This window comes from Phascolarctos cinereus, unplaced genomic scaffold (genome assembly GCF_003287225.1).
Source record: "Phascolarctos cinereus isolate Bilbo 61053 unplaced genomic scaffold, phaCin_HiC Scaffold_2;HRSCAF=192, whole genome shotgun sequence".
NCBI classification, from domain to species: domain Eukaryota; kingdom Metazoa; phylum Chordata; class Mammalia; order Diprotodontia; family Phascolarctidae; genus Phascolarctos; species Phascolarctos cinereus.
Window position 1 is genome coordinate 49,019,561 of NW_027555625.1, and position 19,750 is coordinate 49,039,310.

At 44.9% G+C, this 19,750-nt stretch overlaps 1 protein-coding gene across 1 annotated transcript in view; it reads right to left on the reverse strand.

Annotated features, from left to right (window-relative positions):
- Positions 1 to 19,746, reverse strand: part of UTP4 (UTP4 small subunit processome component) — a 32,389-nt gene extending 12,643 nt beyond the window's left edge. The window contains exons 1-9 of the mRNA XM_020989090.2: positions 19,638 to 19,746; positions 17,436 to 17,596; positions 11,029 to 11,220; positions 9,594 to 9,678; positions 8,458 to 8,547; positions 7,346 to 7,557; positions 3,921 to 4,184; positions 1,772 to 1,868; positions 558 to 622 (exon numbers count right to left, since the gene is read on the reverse strand). Of these exons, the coding sequence (XP_020844749.2) occupies positions 558 to 622; positions 1,772 to 1,868; positions 3,921 to 4,184; positions 7,346 to 7,557; positions 8,458 to 8,547; positions 9,594 to 9,678; positions 11,029 to 11,220; positions 17,436 to 17,594 (1,164 nt within the window). The 5' untranslated portion in view covers positions 17,595 to 17,596; positions 19,638 to 19,746. The remainder of the gene's footprint in view (positions 1 to 557; positions 623 to 1,771; positions 1,869 to 3,920; positions 4,185 to 7,345; positions 7,558 to 8,457; positions 8,548 to 9,593; positions 9,679 to 11,028; positions 11,221 to 17,435; positions 17,597 to 19,637) is intronic.
- Between the last annotated feature and the right edge of the window lie 4 nt (positions 19,747 to 19,750).

Below are 19,750 nucleotides of genomic sequence, written 5' to 3' on the forward strand. Positions count from 1 at the left end.
GGAAGCAGAGCCTCGAGGTACATCGAAGGAAGGGTGAGGAGGCATGAAGAAGAGTTCTTTCAGGATGGAGGCCCAATGGTCATATTTTCAGGCTACTGGGAAAATGCCCATAGACGGGGAAATAATAAAGATCAGAGAGGGAGAGAGAACGGGAGAGAGAGAGAGAGAATGGGAGAGAGAGAATGGGGAGAGAGAGAGAGAGAGAGAGAGAGAGAGAGAGAGAGAGAGAGAGAGAGAGAGAGAGAGAGAATGAGAATGATTATGGGGGCTTTCTGCCAGAGGCAACGGGAAAGGACAGGAGAGATGTAAGCAAGTTGGCTCTGGTGCACAACAGTGTCAAGAAAATACAGGTAAAGGTCCAACTCCTCCTGTCAACTATGTGATTTGCCTATGATAAACTAGCCAACTGCACGTAGATGTCATTCAACAAGTATTTGCTGGATGAACCAGTGAATCAGCAAATGAATTACAGACAAAATGAGGCGATTTCAGAACAGGAAATCTAAATCCCGCCCTGCATTTCTGGCTCTGGGTGTTAAGTTCAAGCCACATCTTACCTTTTTTTTAAGCTGTAGCAAATGTTCTGCATTTCTAGAGAGTGGAAGGATGTCCTCATTCTTTCCTGGAACAAGAAATCCCACTAAGGATTTCCCTCTTAATGAAGTTATTCCCCCACAGGACAAAATTACACTTTCCCCTCTAAAACCATTTTGTTATGTATGAGAAATAGCTTGAATCCTTACCAGAGTGGGATGAGGCCCATGGAAAACCAGGCAGCTGTTTGGCTGGCCGGCTACTGGCTAGCTAGCTAGCTCACAATCTCCCGGGACTGAGGAAGAGGGAAGCCTTCAGCTCTGCCCTTGGCCCTATCCCAAGCAATCACTCAACTTTAACAACGTGCGCCACCCCCCCCCCCCATGACCCTGTATCATGAGAATTTAGCAGACCTGCCAGCAGAGTGGAAGCAGACTGAGCCTGTCTTCTCTCTCACTTGCCCAGTGAGGCACCTAAATAACAGCTAATACTTCTACAAGGTTTGCCCTCTGCTAGCTTATGTGGTCTGCCCACGATCACCCTGCTAGTGTCTGAAGGCAGAACGTTGACCTCAGGCCTCCTGACCCCAATTCCTTTGCTCTAATCAATTACGAAGGTTGTACGTCTTTGAATCAGAAATGCTCAGCACCCCTTTCCTAGCCCCCCAGCATTGCACAATGCAAGCCAATCACGTCCAGGCCAGGTCCCTCCTTTGTAAAAGGAAACAGCTCTCTTGAGTTCTGAGCGTCTGGCTCTGGTTTATAACGCCACCTCTCTAAGTTGCAGTTGCTTAACCTGTAAAACGAGAGGGCTGGACCAGGTGATGTCCCAGGGACCCGTCAACTGTCAAATTAAGTATATGAACTCTACATTGTCTCTGTTTACCAACAGCAGGGCCAAAATGTGGTCAACCTAGAGCAGGCCTCTAAGCTGCCTTCCCAGCCCTGGCCTGGACTATGGCTCAAGAGAGACAGATCCGAGATTCTGACTTATCCCACCTACGAGCTTTAAGGTCATCCTGAACAGGCAGCTCTGCCGGTGGACAGGCTCTTTGGGGGTCGTGATTGCGGGCCAGGACATGGGCACCTAAGAGGACGCATTTTGTAGAAACCCAACAAGTCACATCCATTTTCCCAGATCATCCCAATTGCTCCTTTCTTTCCATGACTGTGATGTCAACATTTTTCTCCACAGTGTCTATGGCTCATTCCCAGGAAGAAGATGGTGCCCGGCTCACCAGCTGCGTCAGTGGCTCCCAATCGCCAAAGTTCCAAACGCTGAGGAAACTGGAAGAGGAGGAGCTGCATCTTCTTAGCGCAGGAGATGAGACGCCGCTGTAGCCAAGGAACAATCGGCACCAGAGGTTAGATTTAGATTTAAATTTAGATTTAATTTAATTCAGATTTCCCACATACAAGCTTAAGGAAAACATCTCAGTACACCATATAAAACTAGAACAAAAGGGCTTTAACAAATCATTAGCGTGTTTTTCATTTTTGTTCAATTCAACCTTTTCTCACAACAGACTAATGCAAACAAAGAAAGGGAGAAACTGGACTACAGGGCGTGCAGCAGAACAGACAGAATGCCGGATCTGGTGCCAAGAAGATTAAGGTTTCAGTGTTGGCTCTCCAGCTCCTTGAGTGCCAATGTGACCTCCCCTCTCTGGGCCTCAATGATCAACACTGTCCCTTCCAGCTCCATAAGCCTGACCCTGCAGAGGGGCAAAATACCTGTCCTGCTCACCTCCCCAGGAATGGATCATAGGAACAGAGTACCAATTTAGCTGAAAATAGCTGATTATGTTAACTGATAACGAAATAAATACTTTGTAACAAAAAGGGCCCATAGACTAAAGACAAAGGAGAAAGAAATCATGTTTGGTGTCACCATAAATATGAATCTTTTTTTTTTTACAGTCACAATAACAATAATAGGAATCTAACTCAAAGAGGAGATGTCAAAAGTTTTAAAAAGACAAATAGCATTTATTATCTTATAAAATGGCGACTGAGAAGACATTGGCAACTTCTAATCCATATGCCTAACTTCTAATGTCTAAAAAGTGTTCACAAGAATAGACACAGCCAGAGTATTTGTACTGAAAAAAACTTTAACGAACAAGAGGGCTTTACAGATGATTTTCTATGGGAGACACACTTCCACTGTCACCCAACTGACTGAGGTATAGGGGACACAAGGTCCTACTTTTATTTTTTTAATCATTTATTCATTACAAAAAAAGCACCTGACTTGGTAAAAACAAAACCACGCCTTATAGGCTCTCCTCCAAGAAGCTGTCTCGTATGTATCTAAGATTCCTTAAAAGATGGATAACTTAGGTTAGCAATCCATTGATTATCAATTAGGTCTAGCCAAAAAAAAGTGAGAGATGTGATGCCAAAGTTCTCCACATCCTATCCAAAGTCGGAATGGAGAAGGAAGTTCCTAAAGATTGCCACGCTTTCCAAATGTCCCTGATGGAAGATGGCATTTCACTAAGCATCAAAGCCTGGAAAACTGCAGGGTCTCCTCTGTGAGATCTCTAAAGAAAAAACCCAAGTAAATTCGGAATGCCTGCCAGTCAGATTGTGACAAAGAGTTGGAGGGGCAGCTAGGGGTCCAAAATCTAACAAGACGAGAAGGAGCTGGATTCCATTTGGAAAATGACCCAGCACTTTCAATATCCTCAAGGTGACCCTTGAAACAAAAGCCCAATGTTTTCCTGTGATGCAACAAGTTTACAAATCATGGGAACACCAGCAATCCCTCTATCAATAACCACCTATTAAATACCTAGCATGGCAAAGAATCAGCACTGGAAAAGATACAAGCAGTGGAGCACAGTATGCCAAGCACGGCTGATGTGCCGGTTGGTTTGGCTAAACTGCCTTTTCCTCACTCTTTCTTCCTTCCTTTTGGCAAGGGATGGTTCTCTGAGTGGAGGAAGGGGAGGATATGCTTGGGAGTCAAGGTGATATAAAAATAAGGTACTGATCCATTTTTTCCCCCCAACCTAGAGCAATGGAAAGATGCATGATAGGTACCATTCACTGATTTTCAAGCAAGTAGTGGCATAGAAGACACCACCAATGACTGTATCTCTGGAGGAAGAGGTCACATACCCAGAGTGAAAGCTAAGAAAGAGCCTGAGTGCAGCACGCACAAAACATTCCAAGTCTTATAGGAAAGCCTGGAGCACACTGGCTAAGTCCTCTATGAATGGTCTAGGGAAGAATAAGGACAGGGATCCACAGGAGAAAGTACACTGGGTGACAAGCTCCGCCGATGGAGCACAGACTCATCAATGTGAAAATGCCGCCATCACAACCACACACACAAAGGACATAAGTTATTTGTTTGCTGTTTTTTCTAAAGCCTCTTACATGTGGGAAGGTGACTTTCCGAAGTGCAGCATCATAACTCTTGACCTCCACCTTTTCCATGAGTGGGCGAATCACTAAGTGGGTGTCCACGCCTCCAGAGATCAGTGCGGTTGGGCTGTGAGCCACAGAGCGCACATCATGCGTGTGGTGCTGGAAGGGCTTTGTCCTCACCCACTGGCTCTGCTTGCCGTCTGACCTCGAATGGATCAGCTGGAAATGGAATATGGTCCCCTCGGCCGTGCCCACCACCATACTGTCTTCTTTCTGAGAGATGAAATAATCACAGAGACAGCTGAGTCAGTATCACCTTGAGAAAGCTCACCCCCAACTGGCCCCAAGCTGTGGCCGATCTAGCTCAGGACTCTGTACTGTCTGACTCATTTGTCTGAACACATGCTTGTGCATGGAAGTTAAACTTTATGAACAAAAAACATTCTTCCCCCTGAATCTCAAAGATAAGAGCTGCATCTGAAGACAGGCCTAGGGATGCCCTGGGCGGTCTCTGGGCATCATGGTCAAGGGTGCCTGGAAGACAGCATCGAGATTTCATTGTGCTGTCAGGTTATAACAAGAGGAGGAGGGGGGAGGAGGAGGAGGAGGAAGAGAGTCAGTGGCGGCAGCAGCAGCCCAGCAGCAGGGCCAATGGAGCCAGAGCCAGTTGCATGAGTGTGTTCAACAACAGACGTGTCACAGCACCCCCTGCTGGCCAATCATGCAGAATGCTGCTACCTGTAGAGCAGCCATTTGCTCAGAAGGTGGCCCTGGTGGAAGGGGAGCCCTGTGTGTTCTGGGGTGGTCCACTCCCACCATGGGCCACTCTGCCAACTGCTGGGAGGCTTCTCTCCGCCTCATCCACTACCCTGCTCTAATCTTCCTCCACAGGACAGCCCTCCAACTAATATGGGTCATTTTTTTCTCTCTGCCATGAGGAAGTAGACCAGCAATTCAAAGCAATACAATATGACTTTAATTAGCAAGTGGTGCCTGGAAATTCACAGAGCAAAATTAATTATGAGTCACTGCAGTTTTTAAGACCATAGGCATTTTGGCAGTCAGTATGCATCATGAAAACAGTGTTGGACCTGAAGGCTGCAAACAGGTTGAGGTCAGCTGTTATTCACTAGCTGTGCGGCCTCATCCAAGTCATGCCAACCTGGGAGCCTTGGTTTCCTCATCTGTAAAACAGGGGACTGCACTACATGATCTCCACCAAGCTTTAAACCCTCTTATACATCTTTAGAAAGGGAAAATGAATGTTGGGACGGCCTGCAACCATAAAAGGTTGAAATCCCTGAGTGTAGAAAGAAAATTCAACAGCCTAGCAGACCTGATCATGTCATCTGCAGCAGAGTACAAAAGACAAGCACCAGACCACAGGTGAGTAGGAATATTTCCTACATGAAGAAAAGAACGTATTGTGGAAGGGATTTCAGTGTTTTTTCATTTAGTTTTACTGCTCAAAACTCACCAACTACTTCTCAAAAGAACCCAATTCTGTTTCTTCTCTCCACTTGGCTGAGAGCTGACAGGGTGGCCCCCACGTGACCCCAGTCACACAACAGAGGAAGGACTGGGTGGGCTGTTAGAAGACCTGGGATCCAGGCCTAGCTTAGACACTTATTGTGTGACTCCAGGCAGCTCATCTCACCTCCACAAGCCACAGTCTCCTCATTTGTAAAATGGAGATTATACTTTTTGCCCTAACAACCCCACAACACTGTTGTGAGAAGTGAGTGACACAATGTCACGTAAAGCACAGTATAAACCAGAAAACCCCAGATAAATGTCAGTTATCATTACAGAGAGGGGAGAAAGGCATAGCCACCGGCTGAGTCTTCCTAAAGCTCACTTACTGAGAAGAGGCAGAGACTCACACAAATCAGAGGGAGGGGAGATGGACAAGGAGACCAGTTTAGGTAAGTTATTACCTCCTGAGGGCTCTTTAAGATTCCTCAACACCTAGTGATAAGCAATGAGAAGGTGAGCCTTCTGCCTAGCCCGCAAGCAGCGTGCCCGCACGAAGGCTGAAGTATCAGAGGTTTATAAGAAGCTGACCCTTCACTGCTCCCTCTCTTTGGCAAATTGTTGAGTTCCAACTCAAATCCCACCTTCTACAGAAAGCCTTCCCTAACCCCTCCTTAATTCCTGTGCTTTCCTTCTTTTAATTATGTCTTATTTGAACTGTACAGAGCTTGCTTTGTATATACTTGTTTGCATGTGGTCTTCCCCATTAGACTGAAAGCTCCTTGAGGGCAGGGACTATCTTTTGCCTCTGTTTGCATCCCTAGTGCTTAATGTGTAGTACCTGGCACATCATCACTGTCAGTTGTGCCAACTCTTGGTGACCCCATTTGGGGTTTTCTTGGCAAAGATACTGGAGAGGTTTGCCACTTCCACAGCAGGCACTTAATAAATGTTTAATGATTGACTGACTGACTCATCAAGCCAGAATAAGGGAGAGCCTGAAAAGCAAATGGCTTTGAAAAAGCTTTGTGAAACCCCAAAAGGGAAAAGGTTTGAAAGTAGGAAAACTAGCAAAATGCAGGTGTGTGAAAGGCTAAATTACAGCACAGGGCAAGCAATATACTGAATTAAGACCACATAATTTCAAAGGTCAAAAGAACTTTAAAGACGATCTAATCCAACCCTCTCACTCTGTGGGTGAAGAGAGAAGCCCAGGTAACTTGCTCAAGGGACTTTCTTAACACAAATCTGCTCAAATCCAATTCAAATGAGAGAAAACATGATTTTCTAGGGATTCACTTCACAGCAAAGTAGGAGATGGGAAGTGAGGAGTCAATCCTCTGGAAAGCCTCAAGGCTTCTTGACCCCCTTCCAGGAGCAGCACAGGTCTGCTTACTACGGCAGGGTGTGGAGAGAATCCCCTCTGCTGCTGAACCAGCCAGCATAGTGAGGAGTGAGGAGACACAGGGGGCTCACATTTATCCTGGGTACACTTTCCTAGGCCTACCCTCCAGAACTATACTGAGAGACTCAGTGTTGGTAACAACATCTCTAACACACTGTCTAATTTTCCTCTTGTAATCCTAAACAGCAAGTTTGTTAACAAACCAATTTCCAAACATTATCGCCAGTCATACATCCTGACTACACAGAAAGCATCGTGCTAAGTGTTGGAGATCTTTGCCCTCATGAAGTTTACAATCTAATAGGGAGGCTAGGTTATACGCTTCAATAAGCAATATTATATGACAGACACGCAGAGCATCAAGGGGGAAAAATTTCACTCTCACCCTAATGCCGTGAGGTCAGTAATAGATGTTAGTATGTAATCTTGCAGATGAAGAAACTGAGGCTCTGAGAGGTCAGATGACCTGCCTCCCACTATGCCATGCTACCTCCAGTACCCATGCTTGAGTTGCAAAGAGTTAACACACCAGCTGTGAACGTAGGTGCGTGCTCACCTCCGCCACAGCTATGGACAGCACATCAGAACTGGCGAGGGGATGTGTCTGCACGAGGGTGCCAGTCTCGGAGTCCCAGAACTGCACCATGCCAGCTGAGTCCGTGCTCACGACAGTCCCGTCCGACAGGAAGGCCACCCCCCACACGACGCACCTGCGCCGCTGGGATCCCGGGTGCCTCTTGTCCATCAACATCTTCTGGGCAGTGCTGCCTGAGAAATGAGCACACCAAAAGAATTGGAAGAAAAGATGACAGAGACAGAGACCCTTTTATCAATGGAAAGTGAAACAAGGAGTCTTCTGCCCAGCTCCTGTACACAAACAGTGAAAAGTCTGGACTATTTAAGCACAGCTTACAGAAATAACTCCTTACAGCTTACATAAAAATTACATACAAATCTCCTTTGATACTGGCCAGAGCCATGTCTGGTAAGACAAGTATGAATTATTATCCCCATTTCACAGATGAAAACGTGAGGCTCAGTGAGCTGAACAGATTTGTCTCAAGTCCCCCAGCCACAAAGGCTGCAGAGCCAGCTCTTTGTCTGACTTCAAGTGCAGGGCTCTTCCCATTACTAAACCACAGAAGGGGATGCTCATAAGCTGGTTCTCCGGGTCCAGTCAGGAAAGAGAATGTGCCCCAGTACAAACCCGGGATAAGTGGGAATAAATCACACCAAGATTCGTGAGGAGCTTATAAAGGAAAAGAGCTCACAAAGCAGCTGCTGAGAAGACAAAAGGAAGGCTGAGCTATAAAGGTCCTCAAAGTGATTTATTCTAAGGTCTCAAATTGCTAACACAAATCCTAACAGATTTTTGTTTGTTTTACTGTTTAAAGAACATTTTTTCTTCTTTTCACAATACCACTGACTGCCCTGGCCAGAACAGAAAACTCCTTTAAAGGAAAAAACAAAGTCAAGTAAAACAAGCCAGCACATCCGTCATGTCTGAAAAGTCTGCTTCATGCCACATCTCCAAGCCCCTACCTCACAACAATCATCTGAAATCACAATCAGTCACAGCATCCATCAGAGCTTGGACATCTTTCCATGAAACCCCAAACCCTGATCCAAACACATAAGCCACGCACTGTGAACTGAGAACAACCGTACCTGACTGGACATCAAGCACAGCAACATAGTCTATGGATCCAGCTGCAATGTGGGTACCAGACGGATGCCAGCTTAATGAGAGGACTCGACCTGGCAGGTACACAATAAAAAAGGAAAGGGTTTATAAATAAACAGTAATGAGTTCCAGAGAGTTCTCTACTACAACTAGCTGCAGGGTGAGTATTATACCACCTTACCCCTATTTTCCCCATATTCTAGCACATTATGTAACTCCAGATACAATATAACTCTGCCCTGAAGTCCTACTGGCCACATATAATATGCTACGCCCTGAGGGTGAGCATCTGATGTTACTGATTGAGAAATATTGTAGAGAATGTAACACATTCCAGCCCTTATTCATTAGGAGATGCCATTTTAAAGCCACAAGTCACATACCCACGTTACCCTATATGCTACTGCTTTTTAAAAATCGTTGTCTAAAAAGTATAGCAGCTCTTTCTGTGGTGGCAAGGAACTGGAAATTGAGAGGATGCCCATCAATTGGGGAATGGCTGAGCAAGTTGTGCCATGTGAACGTAATGGAATACTGTTGTGCTATAAGAAATGATGAGCAGGTGGACTTCAGAAAAACCTGGAAAGACTTGTGTGGACTGATGCTGAGTGAAATGAGCAGAGCCAGGAGAACGTTGTACACAGTAACAGCCACGCTGTGCGATGACTGACGTTGACAGACTTAGCTCTTCTCAGCAATGCAAGGTTCTAAGACATCTCCAAAGGTCTTGTGACAAGAAAATGCTCTCCACATCCAGAGAAAGAACTGTGGAGTTTGAATGCAGATTGAAGCCTACGATTTGCTACTTTTCTTCTTTTTTTTTCTCTTTCTTGTGGCTCCTGCTATTGGTTCTAATTCTTCCTTACAACATCACTAATGCAAAAATCTGTTTAATAGGGATGTAAAAAGAAAAATCATGTTTGGTTTTTATGGGTAATCTTAGTTCTTTTTATTTCAGAATTGTTTTTCCATCCAGGAGACTTGGCATGTTTTTCCATCCAGGAGACAAGGGACAGCTCCTCGCAGACACCAGATAAAAACATCTCTTGCGACAAGCACAAAAGCATCACAACTTTCAGGAAAGGCCATTCATTGCACTGACCACTAAAGTGCCCTTTACCTTTCTGTCTTTCTAAAGTCCGCTCAAGCTGGATTTTGTCTGGGGTGACTTGGAACAGCTTCACAGACCCATCCTCACAGCCGATCTGTTGGGGAGAAAGAAGAAAACCAAAAAGAACATACATGAAAAGAAACAAAAACGCCGAAATTTTTTTTTTTTTAAGAAAAACATTTTGAAAGAGGAGAGTGCCAGAGTCAGGAAACTACACCCTACATACCCTGGAGAGCTAAAGAGCTCAAGAGTGCTCTAAAGAGATAGGTGACAGTGCTAAAAACAGGCCACATGGTGCCCGTGCCAGAAACCCAACTTCTAACCAAGTCAAAAACATTATTCATTCAGAGCAAAGGCACAACAGACATGCTGCTGGCTGAATCAGAAAGAGCACTGGTCCTGGAGTCAGGAAGGACCTGGATTCAAATCCTGGACCTGCCGCTTACTAGTTCCATGTACTGGGCAAATCCCTTAACCCCTCTGCCCACGTTTCCTAATTTACCAGATAGGAAGAGGAAATTAAACTATGGACAACCATATGGAAGAATGTTCCATACTGGTAATCAAAGGAGAAAGGTTCATGAAAACACCCCCGAGATTTTGTCTCCCCTCCCCTCTCTGACTGCCAAAGATGACAAAACCCGGGGGAGCTGTGACTGAGTCCAAGCACTCTGAAGCACGATCCAGCATAATGCCAAAAGTCAATAAATCAGATACACTCCGTGACCTCATGGATATCACCACTGAGGATGATCCCAAAGAGGTCACAGTTGGAGAGGTTCCATAGAGGGGCACTTTTTATGGTGTCAAGGAACAGGAAAAATAATGGGTACCAATTGTAGTACATGAATGTGATGGGCTATTAGTGACAGTACTGTGAGATAACAAATAGAAAGAATGCAGAGAAACTTGGACGAATCCATATGAACTGAACCAGAGAGAAGTAAGTAGAGCCAGGAGAGCATTACATTAGCAGACAACAGAATGCAGATCAACGGCATGATTAATCAAAATTTTAGGGAACTATTGGTGAAATACCTCCCTCCTCTTAGAAGGAGGTAAGGCAGTGGCCTATAGTTAACAAATGAAACATCCTATCAGACAAGGCCAATGTGTGCATCTCTTTGGCTTAGCTATTCTTGTTTTATGGGAGGATTTTAGGGGAGAGGTTATTGGGAAATAAAACTGATATAAAAAGAGCATCAATAAGAGCTTTAATTTCTTAAAAAGACAATTATGAATGCAAATACGATAAAAACAAAGTGTGGATAACCCCAACATACGCTCCAATCCCATCACTGGGAACATTCTAGAAGCAGCATAGGGTAAAAATCCAAACTACCATATTCTGAAAGAGAATTTTACTTAATCCTCCATCACTGTACAGAAGGAAACCTCAACCTATATTAATAGCACATGCTCCCCTTTTCCCTCAAATACTAACCGCAAGGTATGAGCCACTTGGGTCAGCAGCCATGCTCCAAATGGGACCTCCAAAGCCATCCACAGAATACTTGACACTCAGCTGTTCCAAGTCATACTCAATAACGTCACCACTGAGTCCAGCACTGAAGAGCCGCTGTCCTTTTGCCCAACACAGAGCTTCTGTGGATCGACTCTCATAGCCTGGGAAAAACTACAAAAACATAGTAACACTTTATTTAGTTGTCAAATCATCATCACCATCATCATCTATTAGCATCCACTGAGTAGTCAGAGAATGCATGGAATTTACATCACAACCCAAAACAAATGAAATAATTTGATTCTGAAAATATTTGGACACTCTGGTTTTGTTCTCCTCAGCCTATGTTTAGTTTTGAGAAGCAGCATGGTGCTACACAGAGCTGGCCCCGAGGCAGGGAGGCCTCAGTTTCTTTGCTCGCTCTGTGATCCTCAGGACATCCCCCTTCTTAGCGTCTCGATGTGTTTAAGTGGCAGTGCAGGTGCTCACATGTGTGATTCTCTCTCCATAAAAAAAAAAAAGGCTTACCTCTGATTCAGAGAGATTCACTAGGTATTTGAAAAGAACTAGCCAAAAATAATTAACAAATTCTTGAGGCTGGTTTGACAGACTAGAAATTAGTACAATTGGTTTCAATGTCTGGGTCACAGGTTCACGTCAAATCAGTGATTTAAACAGCATCTTATTAAAAACTCAAAAGGTGTTCCTAGTTATCTTATTTTATTCTTACATCCTTAGGTGTGAAGTAGGAGATAGGTATATTTCCTATTTTTCCCTTGGGGAGATTGAAACACATATAGGAGATTAAGTGACTTGTCCAGTACAGCTCTTCTGCCTGCCAGCCCTCTCCTCTTTCCACCAGGATAGGGATCAGTCACTTTTAAAAGTCTCGAATGCTCCTAGTGGGGACTAAGGAATACCTTCATGGGTGGTGCTGGTCTAGGCAAGGAAGAAAATTAAAGGTTATCAATCAATCAGTCAATCAATCAGCAAGCTTTTACATGTAATAGGCACTGTGCTCAGCACTGGGGATACAAAGAAAAAGCAAAAAGTTTTTGCCTCAAGGAGCTTACATTCTAATGGGGATAACTGTATAAAAACAAATGAGTAATTACAGAGTAGTAAAAGGCAGCCATAGCAAGTGGAAGTGTGAAGGTTGGGGAGTGGCAAAGGCCTAGATGGACAGACCAGCAAAGATCTGCTAGATGGGGTGGTGTTTTACCAATATTTTCTAAAAAATATTTTATTTTTCCCCAATTACATGGAAAAACAATTTTTAATATTTTTTTCAAATTTTTGAATTCCAGCTCCCCCTCCCCATCCCAACTACTAAGAAGGCAAGCCATTTCATACGTTACAAATGTGCAGTCATATAAAACATACATTCGTATTAGTCACGTTGTAAAAGAAAACACAGACAAAACCCCCCCCAAGAAAAATAAAGTACATGTTACCAGTCTTAAAGAAGTCAGGGCTTCTGAGAAGGAGAGTACTTTAGGCAAAGTGAACAACCAGCCACAAAGGCACAGACACAGTGTCCCTTGTAAGAACTTCAGAGTAGGCTGGTGTGGCTGAACAGGAGGGAGTACTACAGGCAAGCAGATGGTGAGGAACTTGGTGAGGAAGGAAGGGGACAGTTAGTAAAAAGCTTGAAGCACCAAAAAGAAGACTTCCTAGTTGATCATAAGAGTAAAAGTGGCATAGTTGGAGCTCTGCTTTAGGAAAAGAACTTTGACAACTGATGGATTGGAGTGTGGAGAGTCTTGAGGTGAGGAAACCAAGGAGAAAGCTACTGGAAAAATGGAGGTGAGCGGAGATGAAGGCCCAAACGAGGGTGGAGGCCACATGCAAGATATGTTGGGGACAAAAGATCTGACAACTGGTTGGGCATGAAAAGCAAATGAGAGAGAAGCTGAGGTTTTAAACTTGAGTGATCAGAAGGATGATGGCACCTCTACAACCATGAGAGAATTCAGAAGAGAAAAAAGTTTGGGAGGGAATATAATGAGTTCTATTTTAGACATGATTATTTTGAGACGCCCACTGGTATATCCACTTCAAAAAGTCCAAAAAAGAGCTGGCGATGTAGGAGGGGCGATCAGGAGAGGGACCAAGGCTGGGAATCATCTGCACAATAGAGACGATAATAACAGCTAGCATTTAAATGACACTTTACACATGTTCTCTCATTCCTCACAATAAAATGGGGAGATGGACACTTTTATTACTCCAATTTACAGATGAGGAAAATGAAGCAGACAGAGGTTATTTGATTCAAATAAGGCCACAAAGATGCTAAGTATCTAAGGTAGAATTTTAACTCAGCTCTTCCTGATTCTAAGTCCAGCACTGTTCATTGAACCCATCGGGAACTCAAGAGATCACTAAGTGAGATTAAAGAGAGAAGAGAACCAAGACACAGCCTTGGAGGACATCTAGATTTGCTGGGCATGACATGGGTGTAGAGTGAGGAAATTAAAATTAGCAGGAGGAGAGCCAAGAGAGAGGAGGGTCACAAACCCAGCATGGAGAAGGCATCAAATGATACTGAGAAGTCAAGTAAGATGAAGATCAGGAAGAGGTCATTAGATTTGGCAATTAATTACTGAGTAGATCACTGGTAACTCTGGGGAGAGCAATTTCAGTAGAATGATAAAGTCAGTAACCATATCGCAGAGATTTTAGAAGAGTGTGGATGAGAAGAATTAGAAACATTGACTAGGTATTTCTCCCCCAAGGAAGCTGAGAAGAGGAAGAAAATATAGGATGATAGTTGGAGGATTTTGAATATAATAATGAAGGCTTTTTAAGGATAGGGAGAGATGGCAGTGTTTAAGAATCAGGAAAGGAACCAAGAGATAGGGAGAGACTGAAAATAACAGAGGGTGTGCATGACATTGGGGACAATTTGCAGGGAAAGATGGGAGGGGAGGGGATCAAATCAATGGTACATGGAGTAGGATTATCCTTAGCAAGCAGGAAGACAGTCTCACATCCTTAGACTGTGGAATGAATGAAAGAGAATGTGGTGGGGGACAAAGTCAGAAGGATGTAAGATGAGCAAGAGGGGAGAAGGAGCAGTTCTGTCTAGATGGCCTCCATTTTTTCAGTGAAGTGTGAGGGGAGGTCCTCAGTAGAAAGAGAGGGGGGTGGCAGAAATGGCGGAGCAACACAGAGAACTTGAGAGAAGTGAGTAAAATACGGAATCAATTAGGGAGGAGAAGTATTGTAGTGAGGGCCCAGTTAATATTAATTAGCTAGCAAATATAGAACTATGCCCAGAAAGTTACTAAATAGTACCTACCTTTTGACCCACCTATATCATTACTAGGCCTATATCAAGGAGAAATTAAAGAAAGAAGAAAAGGACCTATGTACACAAAAAATATTTATAGCAGATCTTTTCATGGTAGTAAAAAATTGGAAACTAAGGGGTTGTCTTACTAGTGAATGTCTAAACACATTGTGGTATGTGAACATAATATAATATTGTTGTGCCTCCAAAAATGATGAAATGGACAGTTTCAGAAGAAACTGGGAAATATTTTATGAACTGATATAGAGCAAAATGAGCAAAACCTGGAGAAAAATGTATACAATGATAACATTACATAGAAAAACAACTCTGACCTGTAAGAAATGATGAGAATGATTTTAGAAAAACACAGAAAAACTTGAATGAATAATGAAGAACAAAATAAGCAGAACCAAGAGAATGTTGTACACAGTAACAGCAATATTGTTTGAAAAATAACTGTGAACAACTAAGTTATTCTGAGTATTATAAACACTCAAGTCAACTACAAAGGGCTTATGAAGGAAGATGCTATCATATCTATATATCTCTATCTCTATGTCTATGTCAAATGGTGGGCCTTCTCTAGTATGGGGTGGGGAGAGAGGGAGGGAGACAGTTCAGAACTTAAAATATTAAAAAAATATTAAATCAAAAATTTTTTTAAAAAGAAAAAAACAACTCTGAAAGACTTTAGAACTCTGATGAGCTCAATGAAAAGCTAGGAATCCAAAAGAATGAAACAAGCTACCCACCTCTCAACAGAGAGGTGATGAGCTTTAAAGGCAGAATGGGACCCATTTTCTGACATGGCTAATGTGGAAATTTGTTTTGCCAGACTATGCTATGAATTGAAGGTTTTAGGGGGCCTTGAGGGGAGTTTTATTTTTTTCTGGGGTGTGGGAAAGAAGTTGAGAGTGAAAGACAGATTAATTTTTTAAAATAATTGAAACAATTAAAATGAAAATAAAAAATAAATTAGCTAGCACAAAGAAACAGCGAGGTAAGAGCAGAGAAGAAAATAGGAAAAACATGGAGAAAAATACATGATGAAGAGAAGAAAGGTCCCTCAGATGCTAAGTCAATTAAATTCACCACTTTTAGACACTTACCAAATACTGGGCTGCCAATCTCTACACTAAACTATTCTGATTCCCTAATTTTCCCTCTGCCTCCCAGCACGGCCAGAAACTACATAGCCAAGATGGGGGGGAGGAGGGGGAATTCCCTCCAGTAGTGAGACTGCCAAGGAGCCATGCCTTCTCATCTTATATGATTCTTATCAATGACCTTTGAGACACACACAATAAACAATCTAGAGAATGAATTAGAGGTCTTCCTTTTAAAAATATGTGAAAACATCAGAACAACCCCTAGGCTGTCTGTCATCACTTACCTGCCATAAGTCGAGTCGAGTCAAGTCCACAAGCATGTGCCGTGCCACCTCCCAAGTCCCTTCCCTGACCACAATGTGCTGTGTTTTCATCTTTGATCCTCTACCTCTTCATCCTCATCTCCTCCTTCACCATGTTCATCCTTTCCCATTGCCCCGATTCCTGACCTCTGCTTCTGCCTCTCCTTTCATCCTTCTATATGCGTGTCACCTTCCAATCTTGAATCCTTTGCCCCCCTGCCCGTCAAGAGTGCCTGCATTCACGTTGGATCATGCCCACCACCAACACTCTCTGGGCCGTAAACACCAATGAGGAAGGCCCACCATTATGCCTTCACTCTATATAATTTCAACAGATAGACCCCTCACTGGGGCACGGCACTCCTTTCATTCTTTTTTAATAGAGTCTTCATCCTGCTGTCCTCAGCAGCTGTTTGAAACCTTCTACCCTCCTCCAGCCTGTGATCCCTGAGCACAGGCTTCAGATTCCTACCGTGCAGAGAAAAATCATGGCCGTGTATTGTGAGCTTCTTCACCTCTCCTAATCCACACCTTAACCCTCTTCTGTCCTTTTACAGACCCTTTCTAGCTGTCCCAGGTAACAGCAGCATTCTCACAACTTCTGTCCTCCAGCAGCCTCCCAAGAGGGAGCTCTGTCTCTACCTTTACCCACTTAACCCACCCAGGCCCAACCCTCATTTAGGCCACTGTGATCTCTCCCCTGGACAGGTGAAACAGCTTCCTAATTGCTCCTCCCACTTCCAGTCTCTTCCCTCTCCACCATCTCCTACACAACTCTTCCAGCTGGCCTCTTCCTTCCTTGTACTCAAATGGGGGGAGTTGGCTCTCTGTCCCCACCTCCAGCAGAAAATAACTGAAGCTCCTAAGGGCAGGGATTGTTTCATTTTGGTCTTTGCACCCCCAGAGCCAAGAATAACAGCATGCACACAGTAGGTACTCAGCAAACATCTGCTGAATTCAGATGGATCCTCGTCCCTAAGGCCAAACATCACCACTTCTTACTCACTATTCATCCCCTAAGTGTTCTGTTCTCCCCCCATCCCCATCCCCTTGGCGCCCGGCCATAGTTATCCTTCTGAGATCACCTGCTCTACGATCTGAAGAAAACAGTCCTGTCACGATGCTCAAGAAGAAAGGGTGAGCTCTGTGGGCAGGGAGCACCCTGGGTTGGGCTGTCTTCCTATTACTCAGTTCTAGCTCAGATCACGGCTCTTCAGCAGTAACTAAGGACCTCGATGGACTGCTTGTGCAATTTCAACCTGCACCCACAGAGGTTTTCCCAAATAGGTGACCACTCCAATCTTTATCACAGTTATGGATTTGTGCTGAAACAGAGACTGACTCTGGCCAGGCATCCCCAGGCAGTAACTGCTAACAAGTGATAAGAATGAAAGAGAAAGCACACTTTTCTCCCTGATGCCCCGAAAAGGCACAGCCACTGAACCACTTAGGGCTCTAAGGCAGTAGCCCCAAATAAGGAGCTTGTGAAAGGTTTTGGCCTCTTTAGCCCAAGGAGGCCAGGAGATACAGCAGGCACTTGTTACAGGGGAAGGTGATTTCTTAAGGGAACAGAACAGACACAGCAGAGGAAGGAGCAGCCCTCCTCCCTTTCAGGACCCTCATCCACAAAAGGAGGCTGTCAGCCCAGATGACCCCAGAGGCCCACAGCAGACCAACCTTCTCCTGAAAGCTGTTGGCCGCCAGATTGTAGATCTCGATGGAGCTGTCCACTCGGGAGACAGCCAGCCTGTTGGATTGGTGATTGTATGCCACACATCGGATCCCCACGGGAACATAGTTGAAGAAACGTACCCGATGAACCTTAAACTCACCCATTCCTGCAGAGAGAAATGGAACTCATTATTAAGCACCTACTCCATGGGGTGGGGTATGTCCTGTCCAACTGTTCCCTGGAGCAGTGAAAAGCAGCCTCTTCTCTGTTTACTGTGCCTCCTCACCTGGGGTGAAGGGGAATTATTTTTGAACATTTAGATCGTAATGTTACGCCCTACATATTGTATACCTCCTCGAGAGCAGGGCAGTCTTTTAACGTTCTGTGTACCCCCATGCATAGTCCCTGGTACACAGTAGGCGCTTAATAAATGCTTAATGACCGACTTAACTAATAAACTAATAAATAGTTTCTAGAATCTCATCTTGGTCTGAAAGAACGACAAAACAGAGGATTCATTCAGCAAGCAATTATAAAGTACCTACTATGTGCCAGGGACTGTGCCATGTAACAAGACGACAGACAAAAAGTAGCTTACATCAAACTAGGAGAGGGAGAGGAGGAGACCACGGGTGCAATGTGAACATGTAAAAATAATATATCCGACTTGCAAAGTGAATAAAAAGTAGCCTGGGGGATGGGGCGGGGGAAGGATGAGGACAGGCCTCCTGTAGGAAATTGGGCATTCCATGAAGTAAAGGTGAGGAAACACAACATTCCAGGCTTGTGTCCAATTTAAAGATGAGGAAACAAAGGGTTGGAGCTGGGCTGGCTCAGAACAGCATGGCTAGGAAGCTGGAACTGTTTCATCCCCTACCTTAGGCTATCCCTCAATGGTAGAGGACAGAGAATGTCAAAGAGACCAAAATGTAAAAAGTAATGCACTAGGGAGTCTGCAGACCCAGATTCAAATCCTGCCCCTGAAACCAGAGGCAAAGTCACGTTTAGTCCTCTGAGCTTCAATTTCCTCATCTGAAATTGGAGATAACGATACTTGCATTGCTCAGCTCCCAGAGCCGTTGTAAAGAAAGCTCTTTGTAAACCTTGAAACACTACGTAAAATAAGTTGTTGGTTGGCAACGGATTTCAGAAAACAGCCAAGGGAAGAGAAGTCCTGAGAAGAAATATCCATCCAGCTCAGTGTAATAACTTTGTGGTGAGAGCTCAGCGTCTGGGAGAGCTCCGAAGGACACTTCAAATCCTCTTTCCACAAACATTTATCAATGCCTTCTATGCACCCGGAATCGAGCTCCATGGGACAGATTCGAAGAAAACCTTATATTCTATATCCGAGGGGATTGAGCAAGGGCTCACCCTCCATCTTTGTCAATTCAACACGTCTCTGTAAAACGTAGTAACAACGCACTAAACAGATGCCTATGTGAGGTACTGTGCCGGGCGCTGGGCAGACACAAAGACGAACAATGATATTTGTTCACCGTTTCCTTAGACTGTACCTCCCAGCCCTAAATTCAAGGATCAGTGTCATCCTTGTGGGTAAGTAGCTCACAGTCTGATAAGGGGGGATGGTGGTGTATGCCTGGTGGGGGGATGATGGATTCAGAGTCCTCTCACCTCAGGTGAGACCATTCACTCGACTCTCTGAACCTCAGTTTCCCCATCTGTCGAATGACGGAGATGCACTAGAGGATCCTTAGAATCCTGCCCTGGATCCTACGGCATGTACACAAATCCCCGGAGTGCCGGGACTGGGAATCAGGAAGACTCGAGGGAAAATTCGGTCTCAGACGCTTCCTGGCTGGGTGACCCTGGCCAAGTCAGTCTCCCCATCTGGAAAATGGGGTAACGACAGCACCTCCCTCCTGGGGTTGCTGTGAGGACCAAAAGTGTGTTTTATTTCAGTCTCAAGTAACAGTCAATGCTGGCTAGTACTATAAACCCGCAGACCAAACACTCAGTAGGCGCCTCCTGTATACACGCGGGGCTCTGTAAATGAAACGTTCCTGAGGCGCCGACGTAGTAAAAGGGCCACCTGGCAGAGGGGCCTCCCTCAATTTGGGGAACCGGCTCCCCTCCTTCCTTTCCGGGCCAGCTGCCGCGGAGGGCGCAGGGGGGGGCCTGGAGAGGGTCCCCCAGCCACGAGGCAGGGCCGCTTCCCTCCCCGCATCGCTTGCACTCGCACTCACCTCCCGCCGGCCTCCGACCTCCGGCCTCCGGCCTCCGGTCCGGCTGCTCCGGCGACTCGCGCTCCCCTCCCCACCCGGCCTCGACCTCGCACCACGTGCGCGCGCTTTGACCC